At 41.0% G+C, this 19,533-nt stretch overlaps 1 protein-coding gene across 1 annotated transcript in view; it reads right to left on the bottom strand.

Moving 5' to 3' along the window:
- The window catches only part of KIF13B (kinesin family member 13B), a 205,727-nt gene that overhangs the window by 117,328 nt on the left and 68,866 nt on the right, over positions 1-19,533 (bottom strand). Inside the window, 7 exon segments of the mRNA XM_018051853.1 lie at positions 296-408; positions 2,328-2,462; positions 4,610-4,697; positions 8,871-9,051; positions 10,241-10,333; positions 11,931-11,991; positions 17,616-17,628. Coding sequence (XP_017907342.1) covers positions 296-408; positions 2,328-2,462; positions 4,610-4,697; positions 8,871-9,051; positions 10,241-10,333; positions 11,931-11,991; positions 17,616-17,628 — 684 coding nt within the window.

Below are 19,533 nucleotides of genomic sequence, written 5' to 3'. Positions count from 1 at the left end.
GAGGCATGCTACCAGACACAGGACTGCCCCCTGGACAAAGAGTTCCCGGGCTGGAACCTCAGTAGGGCTGCCCTTGGGGAACCTTTGACTTGACTGAGGCTGTGCTCCTGGGCCTCAGCAGACACTTCAATAAAACACAGAACAGGCTTGGCCCTTAAAAAATACTATGAAAGAAGTTCTAGTTATTCTTTATAGCCTCATTCATTCCAGAACCCTATTCTTTAAAAAACTATACCAGTCCCTTTTTGGGCCACTAAGTCACTGAAGCAGTGGGGCGGGCTTCCGGACAACGTACTTGTTGATGTTGCTGCCCTCTTTCAGCCGGTCACCTGCCGCTCCCGTCTTCGTCGCTCGCTCGCTGCCAGCCAAATCGACCAAGCTCAGCTTGCCCACTTTCTCTCCAGAAGTCTAGGGAGCAAATCGACAAATACTCAAAGTTAAAGAACACAGAAAGTGGTACATTTCTACCAAATGAATTTACTGTCTGAATCCTTTATTAAAGTGTATTTTTCATTTTAAAATTAATTTGCACTGCTATAAAACAGTGTAAGAAAACTATACAGCCTAGTGGTAGAGACATGTAAAATTATACACAACTACTAACCCAGAGAGGAAATTATCTCCAAAAAAAAGCACTGTGACTCCAAAATGGAACATTTTGAAGGGAACCTAACAAAACTTTCACAGAGAAGTATATAAAAGCATTACAAGTGTAAATTTTAATATATGAAACTGTGCCTAAAATTTCATCTAGACTAATAATCTTGAGGGAAAACATTTGCATTTCTTATGATATTAAAAAAGAAATTGACTTTATCCAACAGAAAGATCCCTCAAAAACCTAATGCATTGTAAAATGTTTTCATATTGTTCATATAATAATTCTCTTTTCCATAATTTCAGGTATGAAGTTTACATATTTTCCTAGTTAAGGTATTTATATATGCTGACATTTTCCTTTATCAAAAATATTCTATTATCAAATCACAGACATAACTGATATTTTATACTTTAGCAGCAAATATAAGAAATGTGAGAAACTGCATTTCTGCATCATTTTTTAAAACTTTCTTTTAAAATATACATTTATATTTATTTCCATAAATAAACATGTTACTAACAAAAAGGAATTCAGCTTCCCAAATCAAAAGTACTTTTGGTTTGAAAAAAAAAACGTCAGAATGTTTTTTGTTTTATGCTGAAAAGGAAGTAGAAAACAAAGAACTTTCTGTCATTACACTGATCTTGCTGTGATGGTAAAAGAAGAAAACTATGCTCTCAGCAAATGAAAATCTTGCCAAAATATAGCACTTTGCCTGGGTGATCATTTTAGCTTCTGGTACTTGAAACTGATTCACTGCAGGGTAATAATAAAATATGCAAAAATTCACATACAAACTAAGAAGGAAAACACAAATGTATGAGTCAACAAGAAGTTTTCAGTGTGGTAGAAGCACATATCTCTGGTTCTGTTGATCTTCATAAGTTAAGGCCAAATGCTCAAAAATGATTCTATGAATCTAGAATCTTAGACTACAAGTTCTCCAGTAAAACTTACTCCTTCTAACACTCAGCTTTTTAGCATAAGGTAACACTTCAAAGGAAATCTCACTATATCAGCTAGGGTGTTATTAGCTTACACAATTTGCCATCAGAGTTTAAAGTTCAAAAAATGCTGTGGCAGAGACTATAGGCCATCAGTTGGTATAGCTTCTGTTCCAACTTCCTTCAGGTGAAGAGAGTAGAGAGCTAAAACCTACATTTCTCACACTCCCTTGCAGCCAGTGTTCAGGATGTGATTTAGACTCTGTCAATCAGATATTCTTGCTTCAAATTTAAAAAGCAGAGGTCAAGCCCATACTGGCTTTTTCCGCGGGCAAGCAGGAGCATGGGTATATGAGTTTTCCAAACAGTGTCCCAGCTCACATTCTCCAACTTCAGGGCTCCAAGAGGGCAGCCTCACTGACTCCTGTAGTCTTGGGTCACAGCTCTGGGATGTGCCTGGAACTCACAGGTCTGGGGGTAGCCACAGAGGTAGTACTATCCTCACTGGATGAGATCTGTACTATTCTGGAGACTGTTTCTAGAGACTGAGTTCAGAAACCACTTCCCAGAAGGTATATCAACAATATCATCATCCAGTTCCCTCCATTCAATCCTTTCTGCTCACCTAGAGTGGCTTCTATTTCTTGTCCTGAGTCCTAACTGATGCACATGTCTGGTTACAACTTTAAGTCATCTAACACCAGAAGGAATAAGATAAACCATGATTCACTTTAGAAATTGGAAAAAAAAAAAAAAAAGAAGTCATACATCCGAATACCTACCCCAGACTTCACATCGTATAAAGTGTGTGTGAGGGTGATTTTGAACACCGCATGTGATCGGCTGCTCTCCTCATTCATGTTGGTTGCAGCAACTGTACGGGATTTGTTACCCTCAGACATCAAAGACTCGATATCCTACATGGAAACAAGTCACAGACACACACCTTATTATCTAATAAATTGGAAAACTCTGCTATGCTACGAAATGCATGTCAATTTTCACTGCTTAGTCGGCCACAGCTGGAGTTTATATTCTGTTTTCCAATGAACATGAAGCCCCATAGAGTACAAGAACCAATACTCTCTCTGAAAACACAAAGAAAATACATTTACTGTAGGTGTAGAATAAAGTGTCAGCTCTGACCAAGAGTTAGAAAAGAGTAGAAGCTGCATGTCAAAGTCCCACAGGATGGACAAACATGCCTTGCCAATCCTCATCTCACCTAGAAATTAGGAAATCTTTAGCTTAGTTAGTTATAGCGGTAGAAGTTATTAAATCAAATTAGACTGTATGAATAAACAGCAAACAAAAATAATTTGTAACCCCTCCCTGCAGGCATAGCAGTGGATCACTAAATTAGTGTATATCTTACCAGACCTGTTTTTAAAAATGAGAACCAGACTAATTTTCTGCATGGATTTACTAAACTTCTTTACCATTATAGCTAAAACAGAGACAGCATAATACACTGGAAAGATTATTGGATCTTCATTTTTTAAAAAATGTTAAAGGCTCTAAAAAATTTATTTAAGCAACCTGAAACAAGTTTCATCACAGTGGGGCTTCCCAGGTGGCACTAGTGGTAAATAACCTGCCTGCCAATGCAGGAGACTTAAGAGATGTGGGTTTGACCCCTCAGTCAAAGAAATCCCCTGGAGAAGGAAATGGCAACCCACTCCAGCATTCTTGCCTGGAGGATCCCATGGACACAGTCCGGTGGGCTATAATCCATAGGGTCACAAAGAGTCCGACACAACTGAAGTGACTTAGCAAGCACACAAGTAACAACACAGCTATACCATCATCTACCTTCCAGGGATTTAATGAGAAAGAAAGATACACTTGTGAGAGAGCCTACTAAGTGCTTCCTTTTATCCAGTCTCCTGTACTTTCCAGTAAAGGAACCCCATCTTTAGCTGAGCACACTGCAGTGGAACCAAGAGACTGAGCTTCTCAGAGGCCGTTGCAAATGAGACAATTTACCTAATAGTAGCTAACATTTATATGATACCCTAGAGTTTTTGAGGACTTTTCACATGCATCAACTCATCTGATCTCTTCCAGGAAGCCTTCCTGGATACTGCCCTCCCCAGATATCTACATATCCATTTAAGTTAGGAACTCCACATTCAAACTACCATGAATCTGAAACACACATTTCGCACTGCACTTAAAATCATGGTTTTTTTTAATAATACCTTTAAAACATCTGTAAGCATCTTGAGGGAACAGACCTCATTCATTTTTTATTTCTTCAGCACTTAGCACAATGTCTGGCACAGGAGAGGTGTTCAATAAGTGTTTACTAAATGAAGTATCATTGACCAAATGACAGAATTTGCTTCATGAACAAAGGAACCACTGAATCTACTTCAAAAGATAGTCAGGACAATAAAACTAATTTCCATTCTAAAAATTAGGACAGAGACGCTTGGTGAGATGGAGTAAATGTTCCAGAGTCATTCAGGAGTCACGTGAGAGGACTGTCACCAAATCAAGTCTCTGACTTTCAATTCAGTGTATATTACATCACGGCTCACGCTACCCCCGTTTCCCTAAAGAGGGAAGCCTGACAGGTTCACACAAAGCATAACTGTGACGTCTGACAATGAAGAGAACTAGTAACTAAAGGCCACTGAGAGATTCTCTCAAATTAGAAACAGGCTTTGAATTCCAACTATTCAACTCATATTTAATTTCATTAAATCACCAAAATCATAAGCAACATCATTATTTTTATGTACTACTATGGAAGAAAAAAATTCTGCTATTTATCATTTTAAGATATAACTGTAAGGAATATCAGTTTCAGAGCTCATAAAATATGGAAAAAATGTCTCACAACAGATGAATAGGTATGCCTTGCAAACATGTATACCTTCTCTTAAAATTAAACCGACTTAATAACCATATATAGCTTTTTAATAAAGAGCTCTGTTAAAACGTTGACTTATTAAAGTGATGCTATAACTTTTTCTATTGCAAAAAAAAGATCACAAATTTAGCAACAACAAAATTTGCCACCGTGAATCTTAGTAGTTGACATAAAGGATGCTGTTACCTTGTAGCTTGTGACAGCCAGTTTAGACAGTCCATCCACATAGGGTCCCAACACACTGTGTTCTCTGACTTTTAACGTCTGACGGCTTCTGCTCGTTAAAAACAAAAGAAACAATTTTCAAACAATAACCTGTTTAGGAAAGGACTCAACCACGGCTCCATAAAAATACAGACTGAATTCAATAAAGATCCCAAATAAACAGAACAAACAGACTTGATCCCAGAAGAATTTAAACCAAAACTTAAGATTCTTGACTAGTAAGAGAAACTTCATAATGGGGCAAAATATCACATAATTCAAAAGGGTACACTGTGGGATGTCCACTACCACAAAGAATGCAGAGTTGAATAAATACAAACAATCTGCTTGTCACATCACAGAATGCAGCACAGAGAGCAGAAAACTAGATAAAAGTAAACTGCGCCAGAAAGAAAGCGACAGACCAGTCTCGATCATGAATAGAGACAAACACAGACAAAGACCAAGACAGCAGGGTGAATAGAACAGCGAGTTAAAACCATAAAACTGGACTGCCCGGGGCTGCGAGGTGGTTTCAATATTGAGAAAAGATTCACGTCTTTTATCAAAATGATAAGACTAAAGAGGAAAAAAAATATTTCCATAAATGATTTCAGTAAACTGAAAAATGATTCAGTAAAATTAAATACTCATGAGTTACACAATAAATAAATAAACCTCTTACAAACAAGGAACTAATAAAACCAGTAAAGGGAACCTGCCAAAACCCTACAGCTTACAGTGTACTTAATGATATCAACCAAAAAATAATAAGGCTATGTGTCACTGACTAACTCTACGCGAAAAAAAGCTCTTCACGAAGTGTAAACATTACTTTTTTTTTTTTTGGCTGTACCATGCATCTTCTGTGATCTTAGCTCCCCAACCAGGGACTGAACCTAAGCCCCAGCACTGAAAGTGCCAAGTTCTAACCACTTGACCACCAAGGAATTCCCTAAACACTGCAATTTTTAAAAAGAATATTGATGGTAAGATTAGAAATGAGTCTTGTTCTGTGTAAATCATTATTTTCTAATAATTTAGAATCTACAGTATCCTAGGATCAATCACCAAAACTTACTACTATGAAACTGTATATAAAAGTGCATAAAGAGTATTCACCTTAGTTCTGATATCTGGATACATATTGTATTACAACATTTTTCCTTTCATTTTTCTCTATTTCTTAAAGATAATGCATACTGCCTTATCTCTTGAGGAAAATGTAACTACATCACTACACATAGTACATGGTGAATTAATAAAGTCAGTACTTGAGTCAAGTAACGAGGTTCTCTCAAACAATCCTTCATTGAAAAGGAATCACAGAGCTTTTACTTCACTCACTATGGCTCTTCAGAAACACTACAGAAATTCTCGAGAAACTTTCATGAAGGAAACAACCACAGCTAACACTTACTGAGCACTTACTATGAGCCAGTAAATAGTCTAAGATCTCAGTCTATCTTTCACGACAGCCCTCTGAGATATTATGTAATGCTATCACCCCTTCTGGACAAATGAGGTCTAGAAAGCGTAAGGAACTTGCTCGAAAGGTAACAAGTAGAAGACCGGGATCCAGCGCCAGGTGATTCCAAAGCCCATGCAGTTAATTACTAAACTACACACAAGACAAGCATATATTATTAAAGACTTAGCAAATCGCAGCTAGTGAAGCTCAAGTTAGGGCTTCCCAGGTGGCTCAGTGGTAAAGACTCCACCTGCCAATGCAGGAGACTGGAGTTTGATCCCTGGGTTGGGAAGATTCCCTAGCGTAGGAAAATGGCAACCCACTCCAGTATTCTTGCCTGGGAAACGCCATGGAAGAGGGGCCTGGTAGGATACAGTCCATGGGATTCCAAGAGTTAGACGCAACTAAGCATGCATCCACACAAAGTTCAAGCTATTCACACAAGCACTGTGGAGTATAAAACATGAGAATGAAGTCAGCTAAGAACTTCTGGAAAGAGTAGGTCTAGGGTCTCAAGGAAAGTGATGCTCTTCAGAGATGAAGGTGTAAGAAAAAGTACTGAAGGCAGAACAGGAAAAGTATGGGGCACGGTATTTAGCAAATGTGGGTACCCAGGCCATGGTTTTCCTCCCTTTGGACTCTGGTTTCCTGTTTTGACATCTGTACGTCTGTCCTCCAGTCCACTGAACAGCTGGGTCCCTTTTCAAATCCCCGACTTCTCCATAACTCCACGCTCGGGCACAGCTGTCCTCTATGCCTGAATTATTCTCACCCAGCTTCTCAGTAACAAACTCCTACTCAGCACAAAATTCATCAAGCACTCTCAGTGAAATCGTCCCTTCTCTCCTGGGCAAAGACAGTCAGTCAGCCCCTCTTTGCTCTCACTTATTTTGTGTAAGCCTCCTTTACAATGTAAAAGCCTTACTGCATTGATTTCACAACTATTTGTTTCCAGAACTCCCAATCTGACTGGATAAAGACGACGTGGTGCATATATACAATGGAATATAACTCAGCCATTAAAAAGAATGAAATAATGCCATTTGCACAAACATGGATGGACCCAGAGAGTGTCATACTGAATGAAATAAGTCAGACAGAGAAGGAGAAATATTATATGACATCCCTTACATGTGGAATCTAAAAAGAAAGTTTACAAACGAACTTACAAAACAGAAAGAGACTCACAGACTTAGGAAACAAACCTACAGTTGCTGCGGGGGGAAGGGATCACTAGGGGGTTTGGGAAGGTCATGTACACACTGCTATATTCAAAACGGATAACCAGCAAGGACCTACTGTGCAGAACACGGAACTCTGCTCAATGTTATGCGGCAGCCTGATGGGAGCGGGGTTTGGGGCAGAATGGATACATGTGTATGTACGGCTGAGTCCCTTCACTGTTCACCTGAAACTACCACAACGCCGTTAATCGGCTATACCCCAATACAAAACAAGTTTAAAGTCTGAAAAAAAGGGAAAACTCCCATTCTGCCCACTGTGAGCTCTTCGTCTGTGACTGCATGGTGCCTGGCATCCAGGGGCTGCTTGATCAATGTTATGTAAGGTTTTGAATAGAAACCTAAGTGCCAAGGATTCCGTGGCAGTGCAGGGGCCAAGGTTCTATTATATATCTGGCTGAGAAACTAAGATCCCACAAGCCACGTGGTGGAGCCAAAAAAAAAAAAAGAAACACTAAGTACCAATTCAGTCTCATTCAGAAAGGCCTGCAGATGGTTATCTTTGTTAAAGAAATCAAGAGGCCAGTGAGGAGTTGATCAGTTTGGTTTTCTCCTGATGGAAGGCCACTGACTTCACCGCTTCTAAGACCAGCTTTCCTTGATCATCTTTTTCACCCAAACATAACTAGATGTGCCCTAGGCATCCTCCACACTTTCTGTAAGCCTCAGCTCACATGGCTCTCTGACCTCCCCAATACTGTTCTTACAGCAATAAGCCACAAGCTGCGGTTAGTATCTGTTTCTCTCTCTCCATTGTTGCACTTCCTGAAAATCTGAACTCTGAGAACTCTGTGCAATGAGCAACTTTCCTCAGATAGCCCCTTATCTTCCTCATTAGTTTCAGTTATGACTACAGAGTGAAGCCATCATTTTCGAAGGCTTTCTAACACTTTGAAGCCACTTCTTTCAAAGTCTATGCCACAAAAATGATGAGGGTCAAAAGTCCTTAGTACAAATCACAGTGTTAGGGCTATGAGGTTAGCGCTGTTGTATTAAATAAAACCAATTTAAATACATAAGGAAAGAAACCAAAGTCGAGGCCATGACATGGGACAGTCTCTTCTTCTGAGAATCATTGAAACGAACCCTCTAAAAGTCCAGGTTTCACTGTTTCTGATTATGCCTCTCCCTCACTTCACAGCCTGCAAACAAATGGATGAATTCCATCCAAAACTTCTCGTTTTAAAACAAAGAAACACCCTACTTGATTAAGGATACCAGTTATCCTGATATGCAGTACGTTAACTATCATTACATATTTTTTCTCTGTGGCTTTGAATATGTCTGAGAGAGGCAGTATACAACCCAAACAGATGCCGCTCAGCCATGCTTCCCAGCCCAACTCAGCCCAAGTTCACAAGCCCAGAACTGGCTGCAGGAAGCCACTTAACAGAATCAAAAACAAATCCCAAAGACAGGAACTAGATAAATAACTCTACCAAAGTTCAGTATAAAGCATTTCACTTAACCCAATTCACGAAGTCTGTTTTAGTCTCTAATATCATAACATTCAAACCTGAAAGTAATTTACCCTTTGGGATCAAGAAGGTCTCTAACTTTTTCGTTATAAATTTCCATGTAGGACACTTCTACTTTAAAACTCTGCTCTTCATTTTCCTCTTTCTGGGTTCGCTCAAAGAGCCCACTGCAGAGTCTTGGGATTAATCCAGGTTGGTCAGCCGTGCCCATCATGGTGTAAGATTTTCCAGATCCTAAAAAAGTGGAAATCATAGTTATTACTGTCTCCTTGAGAAGTTTAAATACACAGCCCTCTTTCCATTGCTCATAATAAAGCCCTAGCACTTAGCAAAATGCCCAAAATAAGGAATGTACCCAAATGCCATGATGACACTCATAAGCAGGCTAGCTTTCCTAGTTGTACATGTAAAAGTCACGGGTACACATTCTTTAGGAAGAAAAACAAAAGCCTTCTTTAACCACCCTTATACTAAAAAAACACAATTACCTAAAATGACTAAAAAATTGTGAGGTCTGAACAGTTCTCTAAAATTGAACTGGAAAGACCCATATGATGAATGCTATGTGCTTGCTCCCAACCACTAATCATAGCACAAAAAACATATATGCCATCTCTGCAGGCCCCAGAGCAAATTAACTCTCTACCACTACGCTCTGGCAACAGCATAGAAATCAGAGTCATTTTTTTCCTAGTACAAATTTATTTTCTCTATTGCACCAAAAATACATATTCATTTGAGAACATTTACAAAACATGAGAAAACAGAAAGGAAAAAATTAAATCACTCATAGTCCTAAAAAGAATTTTAAGTCTTGAATATATCACAGCCATGTTTCTCTTGAAGAACAATTTCCAACTGGACAAGCTATACAATAAATCCTGATAAAATCTTTTTTGTGTGTGTCGCTCAGTCCAACTCTGCAACACCATGAACTGCAGCCCACCAGGCTCCTCTGTCCAAGGGATTCTCCAGGCAGGAATACTGGAGCGTGTTGCCGTTTCCTTCTCCAGATAAAAATGACTCCTTCATATTGAGGTATATGGCCTGTTAACAGTGCTGATGGTTTCAGGGGAACAGCAGCAAAGGGACTCAGCCATACACACACGTGTATCCATTCTCCCCCAAACTCCTCTCCCATCAAGGCTGCCACATGTCATTGAGCAGAGTTCCCTGTGCCATACAGTAGGTTCTTACTGGTTATTCATTTTAAATACAGAAGTGTGTATATGTCCATCCCAAACTCCCTAACTGTCCCCTTCCTTTCTTGTTGGCCACAAAGGTACAGAAGTCAAAACACTCCTTTATCAATCATAACTGCTAAGATGCTAGCGATAGGTATTCTTTTTGGTATTTTCTTTGTTAGGATTGTTAAAGCTTAAAAGAAAAAAAAAAAAAAAAAACCAGATTATTTAACAATTACCAGTCTGTCCATAGGCAAAGATACATGCATTGTAGCCATCAAAAGCATTCTGCAGGATATTCTCACCAAGGCACTTGAAAACATCATCTTGACCTGAAAGAGAAAAACACAGAGAAAACAGATGTTTTAAGCCAAAACCACACATGAACAATTAAAAACAAACAAACCCTCAAAAATGTACCTTTTGTTTTTTCAGTTTGTTTATCTACCAAACAAGATTTTTTAAACTTGATGAATGCTTCTTTGGAAGCAGTCATTTCTAGTTAGCATATGACAGAAAATGAGTGAAAAGTTCCTGATGATATAAACTTGAATAAACACTGGCCAAAAAAAAATAGACCAATGAACTTCTATTTTATAAAGAATCTGATATATATGCTTGGGACCTGAGTGGACCTGAATTCAACTATGGACCACTCAGACAATGCGTCTACTGAGTGTGTGCTGAAGTTCAAAACAATGGTATGTGTCAAATTCCCTCTCTTTTTCCCTCAAGGACAATGTTTAATTACAGATCAGCTGGGAGAGGGAGGAAGGTCTGGGACATTTCTTCTAGCTTTCAATCATGAACATAAAGAGTACGTCAGATCGCCTTCACAGGCTAAATTAAACGTGTCAATAACCAAGTGACCTTGACAAATGATTCAACTTCTTTGAGTCTTGAAAAAAATATGGAAAAATTGGATGCTGTTATGTTTGTCATATTTTGCATGCTATAAATAGCATTCCATTATGCCTCATTTCCTAATTAATTTACCAGGTTAGTGCATCACCACAACTCCGATACTGAAGCAATCCTTTTTTTTTTCCCAGGCCATGCCGCATGGCTTGTGGGATTATAGTGATCCGCAATCAAACCAGGGCCTTCAACAGTGAAAGTATGGAATCCTAACCACTTGAGTACCAGGGAATTCCCTGAAGCAATCCTTAAAGTCATCACTGGGCTCAGCCAACCAAAATTAACCTCAACTTTTTTAAACAGCTATAGAATGAACTGTTTCTCACGATAAACGTCAATAAGACACTCAATATTTAAAAAATTTCTTAGGAAACAGGTGTCACAAGCAATTAGGAATAAAGAAAATATAAGGCTGCCACTGTAGTCTTTTTTAGATTTTTTTTTTCTTTAATTTGGCAGTCGCTATAGTCTTAAACTTGTAGTGAAAAGGGGCCTGAGACAGTCATCACTGTGGAGAATAAAAGAACAGAATCCCAGAACAAATTTAGAGGGAATATGGCATATTCCTCTCCACTAAAGAGGAAACAGGAACACTGAAAGCCTAAGTGATTTATTCAAAGAGACAGTCAGGACTGGAGCTTGGATTAAACTCAGGGTTTCCTTTCCTTCTTGGCTAGAGTTCTTTCATTTCACCAAGCTGGCTCTCTTGACCACATCGCCAACATCTAAGGGAAGCGACGTGGCTACGGACTGCTATGGTCCCACGTAAGGCCCGGCATGCGCTTAAGAAAACCTCAACTGTGAGCCCTGTTCATCCAACTTTATCATCTTACGCCACCAACAGTGCACTGTTAATCTCCCATTTCCCAATTAGGGTAAACACTCTAACAGCAAAGACTGGAGCACGGTCGCTGTACAGTTTCTAAAATCATACTACTATGAAACTGCACAGAAAACATCTTAAAACACCCGTCTATATTATCAGGAGTTAACAGGATGCTGGGCTCTTACCTGCGTACTTGTCTCTGACAGACTCATCCATAGACCAGAAACAATGATCATATGCAAATACCTGTTGAAAAATGAAAATAATGAAGTATGTGTTAAAAACAAAATGTAGCCAATGGGAGTTTGCTGCATGACTCAGGGAACTCACACTGGGGCTCTGTAACAACCTAGAGGGGTGGGAATGGGCAGGAGGCTGGAGGGAGATTCAGGAGGGAGGGGACGTACGTGCACCTATGGTTAATTCATATTGACATATGACAGAAAGGAAACCCACAGTGTAAACCAATCAATTAAAATAAATATTTTTTAGGAAAACTGTAACATACTCATGATGTTATAACAATGGCATAACTCTGATAACATGGTTCATAATACTGAAACAAAAACAACTCACTCTTACAATGGAGGTTAGTTATTTACAGGACAGTCTTACAAAGACAAAGCGCCCTGTACATAATATAGATCTTGAATTCACACAGAAAACGCTTTACAATGTGATGTGAAAAGGGAGGAGGTTACAAAGCAATATGTATAATATGATGGGCATTAAACACACAGAGTTGCATATATAAAGTTCATGCTGTGTGGCAAGATTACTGACATCTTTGTTTCCTTATGTTTTTATGTATTCTCTACAGTCTTACTATTCCTCAGAGAAAACAAATTTTTTTTAAAATGTAAAGATGACTACCACAGCATACTGAAAATGCAGATTCTTTAAATAAACTATAGCACACCCATAGTCAATATACTATGTAGCTTTAAGAACATAGAAGAGGGGCTTCCCTGGTGGCTCAGACAGTAAAGAATCCACTTGGGATGCAGGAGACCTGGGTTTGATCCCTGAGTTGGGAAGTGCTCCTGGAGGAGGGCATGGTAACCAACTCCAGTATTCTTGCCTGGAGAATCCCACGGACAGAGGAGCCTGGAGGGTTACAGTCCATGGGGTCGCCAAGAGTGAGGCACGACTGAGCAACTAAGCACAGCACATGAAAAAGTCTGGACCAAGATCCCATCTTTGTACAAAAATCGACAGGTATAAAAAGTAGGAGGACTATACAATGGAAGTACTGGTAATACATAATGCTACTTTGTGAGATACCACAAGTGATTTGCCTTGACCTTTTATGCTTATTACTTTCTAAAACATGCTCTTTTTTAAAGCGATCTTTTAAGTCTTTTTCACTGATTGTAGTTTAATTTTTTTTGGATTTCAGGTTCAATAATTTAGTCTTTAAAAAGTTTTAAGGGTAGTTGCTTTTCAATTCATTTCAGTTTGCCCTTCAAACCCTTCCACTTGGAGTGTGCTCCCTCACTTCCTGATGACAGTTTTCCTCTTGGCTTTATAGGTTAGTTTGCAAGCACATCTGAATTGGGAGCCTGTTTTATGGTTTACGTGATTGCCTGTTTCTTTCCTCTTCCTTTGGCCGCCTTTACACTGCCACTCCTAGCTACTGAAGCCCAAGTCTGGGTCTTTTCAAAGCCCAGTGTCTCTATTCCCTCCTATGTATACAGAAATTAGCTCAGTATGCATATGCGTGCATGGCCAGCTGTGTCCGACTCCGTGACCCCACGAACTGTAGCCTGCCAGACTCCTCTGTCCATGGAATTCTCCAGGGAGGAATACTGCAGTGGGTTGCCATTCCCTTCTCCAGGGGATCTTCCCAATTCAGAGATTGAACCTAGGTCTCTTGCATCGAAGACAAGATTCTTTACCATCTGAACCACCAGGGAAGCCCAATTAGCTCAGTGTTGGTGGCCAAAAGCCTTTTTTAAGCCTTCTTTCATGATGGAGCCTCACCCAAATCAGCTTTCACATGGATGAACTTCTCAGGTCCTCGACCACACATCAGGGTCCCCTCTAGTCTGCAGGGCTGCACCTCTGAGGACCTGGGTCTGATCTCAAGGCCCAGGAAACACACTGATTCAGTCCCAGCCTTCTGCAAGCCCTCGAAGTGACATGTGTTGTTTCTGAATACAAGGACATGATTTTTAATATTTTTAAATATGTTATCTGTCCCTGCTCTGAGTTTGGAGTTGGCAGAAGACTGTTTCTGGGTGAACTCACAAGGCTGTCTGGACCCTAAATCTAAAAGTTAAGGTTTTTAAATAAGGAAATTAGATTAGGTTGGTAAATGAAGTATGCATGCCTATCTATATCCACCTCCACCTGAAATTAATTCAAAATGATGGCAGGAGTGAGGGAAAGAGCCAAAAAGGGAAAGAAAGGAGGCAAGGAGAGCAAGTTTTTGAGAGTGGACCAGAAATTGAGAACCCCTGAAAAACAGCTGCAATGAGACGGATGGCAGGTAGAGTGGGGTGGGGACCGTGGAGAAAGCACAGGGCAAATAGCTGCAGGAGGAGATGGCTGCAAAGCCGAGAGCAGCTCCGGGAGGAAGCCAGGGGAAAGTCAGATGAGTGGTCGCGGCCCTGGGGGCAACCAACTGGATGACTGGCTAGAAACACCTTTAGTGCAAGGAAGGATCAGAACACCCGCATCTGTGCAAAACAGCGACACCAGGCATTTGTTCCCTGGGGTGGGACAGTGATGCCGGAGCAAGGATAAAAAGGGTTACAGAAGTTCAGTATCTGACAGCACCTGCAAAGAGGCGGGAGGCCTGGAGCCCGGCAACTACCACCCAGCCTCAGCACTATGTCGTACAGTACCAATCCTCAACACTTCCCTGGAGCTAACCATGTGTCTATCAGCAGTCGAGGCTCACTATGTCAGCAGTTCCCCAACAGGGAGAGGAGTACACCAAGGCTGTATATTCTCACCCTGCTAATTTAACTTATACGTAGAGTACATCATGTGAAATGCCGGGCTGGATGAAGCACAAGCGGGAATCAAGACTGCAAGGAGAAATATCAACAAGCTCAGATATACAGATGATACCACCCCACTGGCAGAAAATGAAGAGGAACTAAAGAGTTTCTTGATAAGGGTGAAAGAGGAGAGTGAAAAAGCTGGCTTAAAAACTCAACATTCAAAAAAACTAAGATCATGGCATCCGATCCCATGACCTCATGGCAAATAGATGGGGAAAAAGTGGAAACAGTGACAGTTTTTATTTTCTTGGGCTCCAAAATCACTGCAGATGGTGACTGCAGCCATAAAATTAAAAGATGCTTCCTCCTTGGAAGAAAAGCTATGACAAACTTAGCATATTAAAACACAGAAACATCACTTTGCCAACAAAGGTCCACACAGTCAAAGCTATGGTTTTTCCAGTAGTCATGTATGGATGTGAGTTGGACCATAAAGAAAAATGAGCACCGAAGAATTGATGCTTTTGAACTGTTGTGCTGGAGAAGATTCTTGAGAGTCCCTTGGACTGCAAGGAGATAAACCTGTCAATCCTAAAGGAAATCCTGACTTATTCATTGGAAGGACTGATGCTGAAGCTGAAACTCTAATACTTTCGTCACCTGAAGTGAAGAGCTGCCTCACTGGAAAAGACGTTGATGCTGGGAAAGACTGAGCGCAGGAGGAGAGGTGGGCAACAGAGGATGAGATGGTTGGATGGCATCACCTATTCAATCGACTCATGTCAAGCAACTCTGGGAGACAACGGAGGACAGAGAAGCCTGGCATGCTGCAGTCCATGGGGTCACAGAGTCAGAGATGATTTAGCGACTGAACAACAATAGAGAGAGGAAAGAAAGAAGAAGGAAGATGGTCCCAAAGGACTGTGGATCAAAACTTCCGTTGAGAGTTGCTTTTCAAAGTACATCGGTCAGCAGGGTGAGATTAAATACAATGTGAAGCTCAGATTAAGTTTCTTCTGCTCCAGCTTTCAGTTCTCATGTCTTATCACTTTTTTTGATTCTGCTCTTACCAATGTTAAGTAGAGACCATCCCAAGTCTTTGCTCACTTATAAGCTTAGCTCACACTAGAACCATCTGAGTGCACTTCTCAGAGATCAGGCTCTACATTGCTCTCTTCTCCCTATTACGACAGGTTTTTCTTTTCTTTTTTAAATTTAGGGATTTATTTAACAATTCTTACTCTCAATTCCAGCAGAGAAGTAATGGCAACAGCTACCATTACGCAGGAGGCCCTAGGATGCAAAGAAGTCAAGGACCTAGTGGCTAACAGGTGTGGGGGAGCTGGCAGCTGAACTCGGCCTTGAAGCCCATGTCTGCTCCCCACCTGGCTTCCCAGGTGGCACTAGTGGTAAAGAACCCGCCTGCAGGAGACTTCAGAACCACAGGTTCAATCCCTGGGTTGGGAAGATCCCCTGGAGGAGAGCATGGCAACCCACTCCAGCACTCTTGCCTGGAGAATTCTATGGACAGAGGAGCCTGGAGGGCTACAGTCCATAAGGTCACAAGGAGCTGGACATGACTGAGCGACTTAGGACCCACGCTGCTCCCAACCAGGCCCTTCATCACAGAGTGGCTGAGCTCTCCTCCTCAGCAACAGGAAGGCGCCAGAGCCTGGTACAAAGGCGGGAACTAGGAATGCTAAGGTCTTGTTTACTAACAACACTGAATGGTCCTCTTTAAGTTTCAGCTGTTTTGTAAATTATTACAGGTATCTTCCAGCCATGGATTTCCTAAAGCAGACAAGCTCCCTTTTTTCCCCCTAAATAAACATTTTTCCTTATTTTTTTAGAAAATTTCTTTTCAAGTAACAGAGAAGAAACACACATTCATTATAGCAAGGCAAATAACACAGAAGCAGAAAGGATAAAGGTCTCCCATTCACCAAACATATTTCTCCTTAGAGGGAACCACTGTTAAGAATGTAGTGTTGGCCCTTCCACATCTTTGACATCAACACATTTTCTCTAAACAGTAAGATAGAGTTGAATTAAGTAAAACACGAATATTTTCAAAACAGTCACGTAATGTTTCTTCACATCATTACTGCAATATCCAGCCTCTGCTCCATCAGAAGGAAAGAAAACAAAGATAATCCAGCCATCTTTTCACACAAAAGATAAAACTATAAAATTAGTTCTATTATGTATAAAGAAGTCAGTGCCATATTAAACTTTTTTTTTTTTTTTTTACTAATTCAGAGTCCCAATAGCCAAGTCTATACATACTTCAGCAACAGTAATATTGAATGGGATTACTGTTCCACCACAGATTCTAAAACAAAACTCCAAGAAGGCAGATAAAAATATAAATTTCCTGGAAAGATCCCAAGAATGATCAATATAAAAACACAGTTCTTGCCCCTACTCTGGCACAACTGCATTCCTAGGAGACACGGGAACCAAGATTTCTTGAGAATCTGGGCTCAAAGCTAGGATGAAAGCACATTTCCCTGAGGAAGCTGCGGGCCAGGGCAGGTTTCTGTTGGCCTGAGAGTGTGTCCCCAGCTGTCCTAGGAGCACCACGGACGAGTCTGCCTAGCATTGGTTCTGACCGCAGTTTGGAACGAGAAGTTCCCAGCCAATCTGTGGTGACCAGCAGGGCACAAAAGGAGTCTGTGTTGTAGTTGCCAGGAGACTGGCCAGAGTTGGTCAAAGAAAAAAACAGCTTTTCCATAAACCTCCAGTCCTTCTTATGCCAATAAATGGCTCTGGATTTATGAATAGGCTGACAGCTTCCATTATTTTTTTTTACTTTAAAAGTGACAGAGAATATTTTTATTTTTCAGAAGAAAATACCAGTATAAAAAAATACACACATACAACTCAAACAAGTATCCCGTAATAAACCAAATCTCTTACCTTTGGTTGGCTTCTGAGTTCCCAGAAGAGGTGTCATCGTTGACATGAAAGACAAGAGTTTAAAAATATTTTTAGTTAGAAGATGCCTTTTGAAGGGTAAAATGATAATAAATATTTGATATTTATTAAGAACACAAAATATCAACTTTGAAATCAAACAGCAACTTGAAATAAAGGATAATTAATGTCTACTAACTAGTAAGATAGAATGCTAATTATAGAGAACTAACTTGTATCTTTCAGGTAGAAGAAAGATTGTCTGAGCACTAGATAATTTTTAAAGTCCTAATATTTCTGCCTTCTACATTCTGCTTATCCTTGTTATGACTTATAAAAATATTCTTTACTTCTTAGCATATGATTTCACTTCCAAGTAGTTTCCTTTACTTTGATAAAGCCGCAGCTTACTCTCTCTATAGAGGACCTTCTATAAAAAAAAGTTCTGTTCTAAGGAAAAAAAGGTTAAAGGAACTAATTTTTTGCCAGTGACTGAGTGACTACTAACTGAATTACTCATTGCTTATTCCTCTGTGCTGACTCAGGTGCCTCCAACCTCCCTTCCTCTGAAAATGCCACTGGGTTTACATATAACTTCAGTTCAGGTAAGTCGCTCAGTCGTGTCCAGCTCTTTGCAACCCCATGAACTGCAGCACGCCAGGCCTCCCTGTCTATCACCAACTCCCGGAGTTCACCCAAACTCTTGTCCATCGAGTCAGTGATGCCATCCAGCCATCTCATCCTCGGTGGTCCCCTTCTCCTCCTGCCCCCAATCCCTCCCAGCATCAGAGTCTTTTCCAATGAGTCAACCCTTCACATCAGGTGGCCAAAGTATTGGAGTTTCAGCTTCAGCATCATTCCTTCTGAAGAATACCCAGGACTAATCTCCTTTAGGATGGACTGGCTGGATCTCCTTGCAGTCCAAGGGACTCTCAAGAGTCTTCTCCAACACCACAGTTCAAAACCATCAATCATGTAACTTAATCCAGTGTAATTTTGAGATAGTTAAACTCAGAGAAGGGCTCCCTGGTGGCTCAGCGGTAAAGAACCCAGCTGCCAACGTGGAAGATGCAGGAGGCCCAGGTTCCATCCCTGGGTGGGGAAGGTCCTCTGGAGAAGGGAGTGGCACCCCACTCCAGTATTCCTGCCTGGGAAATCCCATGGACAGAGGAGCCTGGTGGGCTGCAGTCCATGGGGTCACAAAAAAGTTGGACACAACTGACAGACTAAACAACAACAAACTTAGAGAAAAGCTGTGAGAGAGGCACAAAGAGCTCCCTTCACCCGAGCTCACCAACGGTTAACACAGTCACAGCTGCTGGGTCCTTCTCCCCCTCCTCCTTCCCCCTCTTGTTCAGAGACACACACACAGACAACCCGAGGGGAAGGTACACACACCCTGAGGGTAAGGCACACACACACACACCCTGAGTGGAAGGTACACACACACACACCCCTGAGGGTAAGGTGTACACACACACACACCATGAGGGTAAGGTACACACACACCCTGAGGGTAAGGCACACACACACACACACACCCTGATGAACACACACACACCCTGAGGGTAAGGTGTACACACACACACACCATGAGGGTAAGGTACACACACACCACACACACACACACCCTGAGGGTAAGGTACACACACACACACTGATAACACACACACACACACACACCCTGAGGGTAAGGTACACACACACACACACACACACCCTGAGGGTAAGGTACACACACACACACACACCCTGAGGGTAAGGCGCACACACACACACACACACCCTGAGGGTAAGGTGTACACAAACACACACCCTGAGGGTAAGGTACAGACATGCTCCCTCAGCCCTAAACATTTTCATGTTAACTCAGAAAAACAATGATGTTCATTCCACAACCACAGGAACAACTGGTCTTTCA

This window comes from Capra hircus, chromosome 8, assembly GCF_001704415.2.
Source record: "Capra hircus breed San Clemente chromosome 8, ASM170441v1, whole genome shotgun sequence".
NCBI classification, from domain to species: domain Eukaryota; kingdom Metazoa; phylum Chordata; class Mammalia; order Artiodactyla; family Bovidae; genus Capra; species Capra hircus.
Note: the sequence above shows the minus strand (reverse complement) of the source record. Positions and strands in the feature narration are given on the sequence as shown.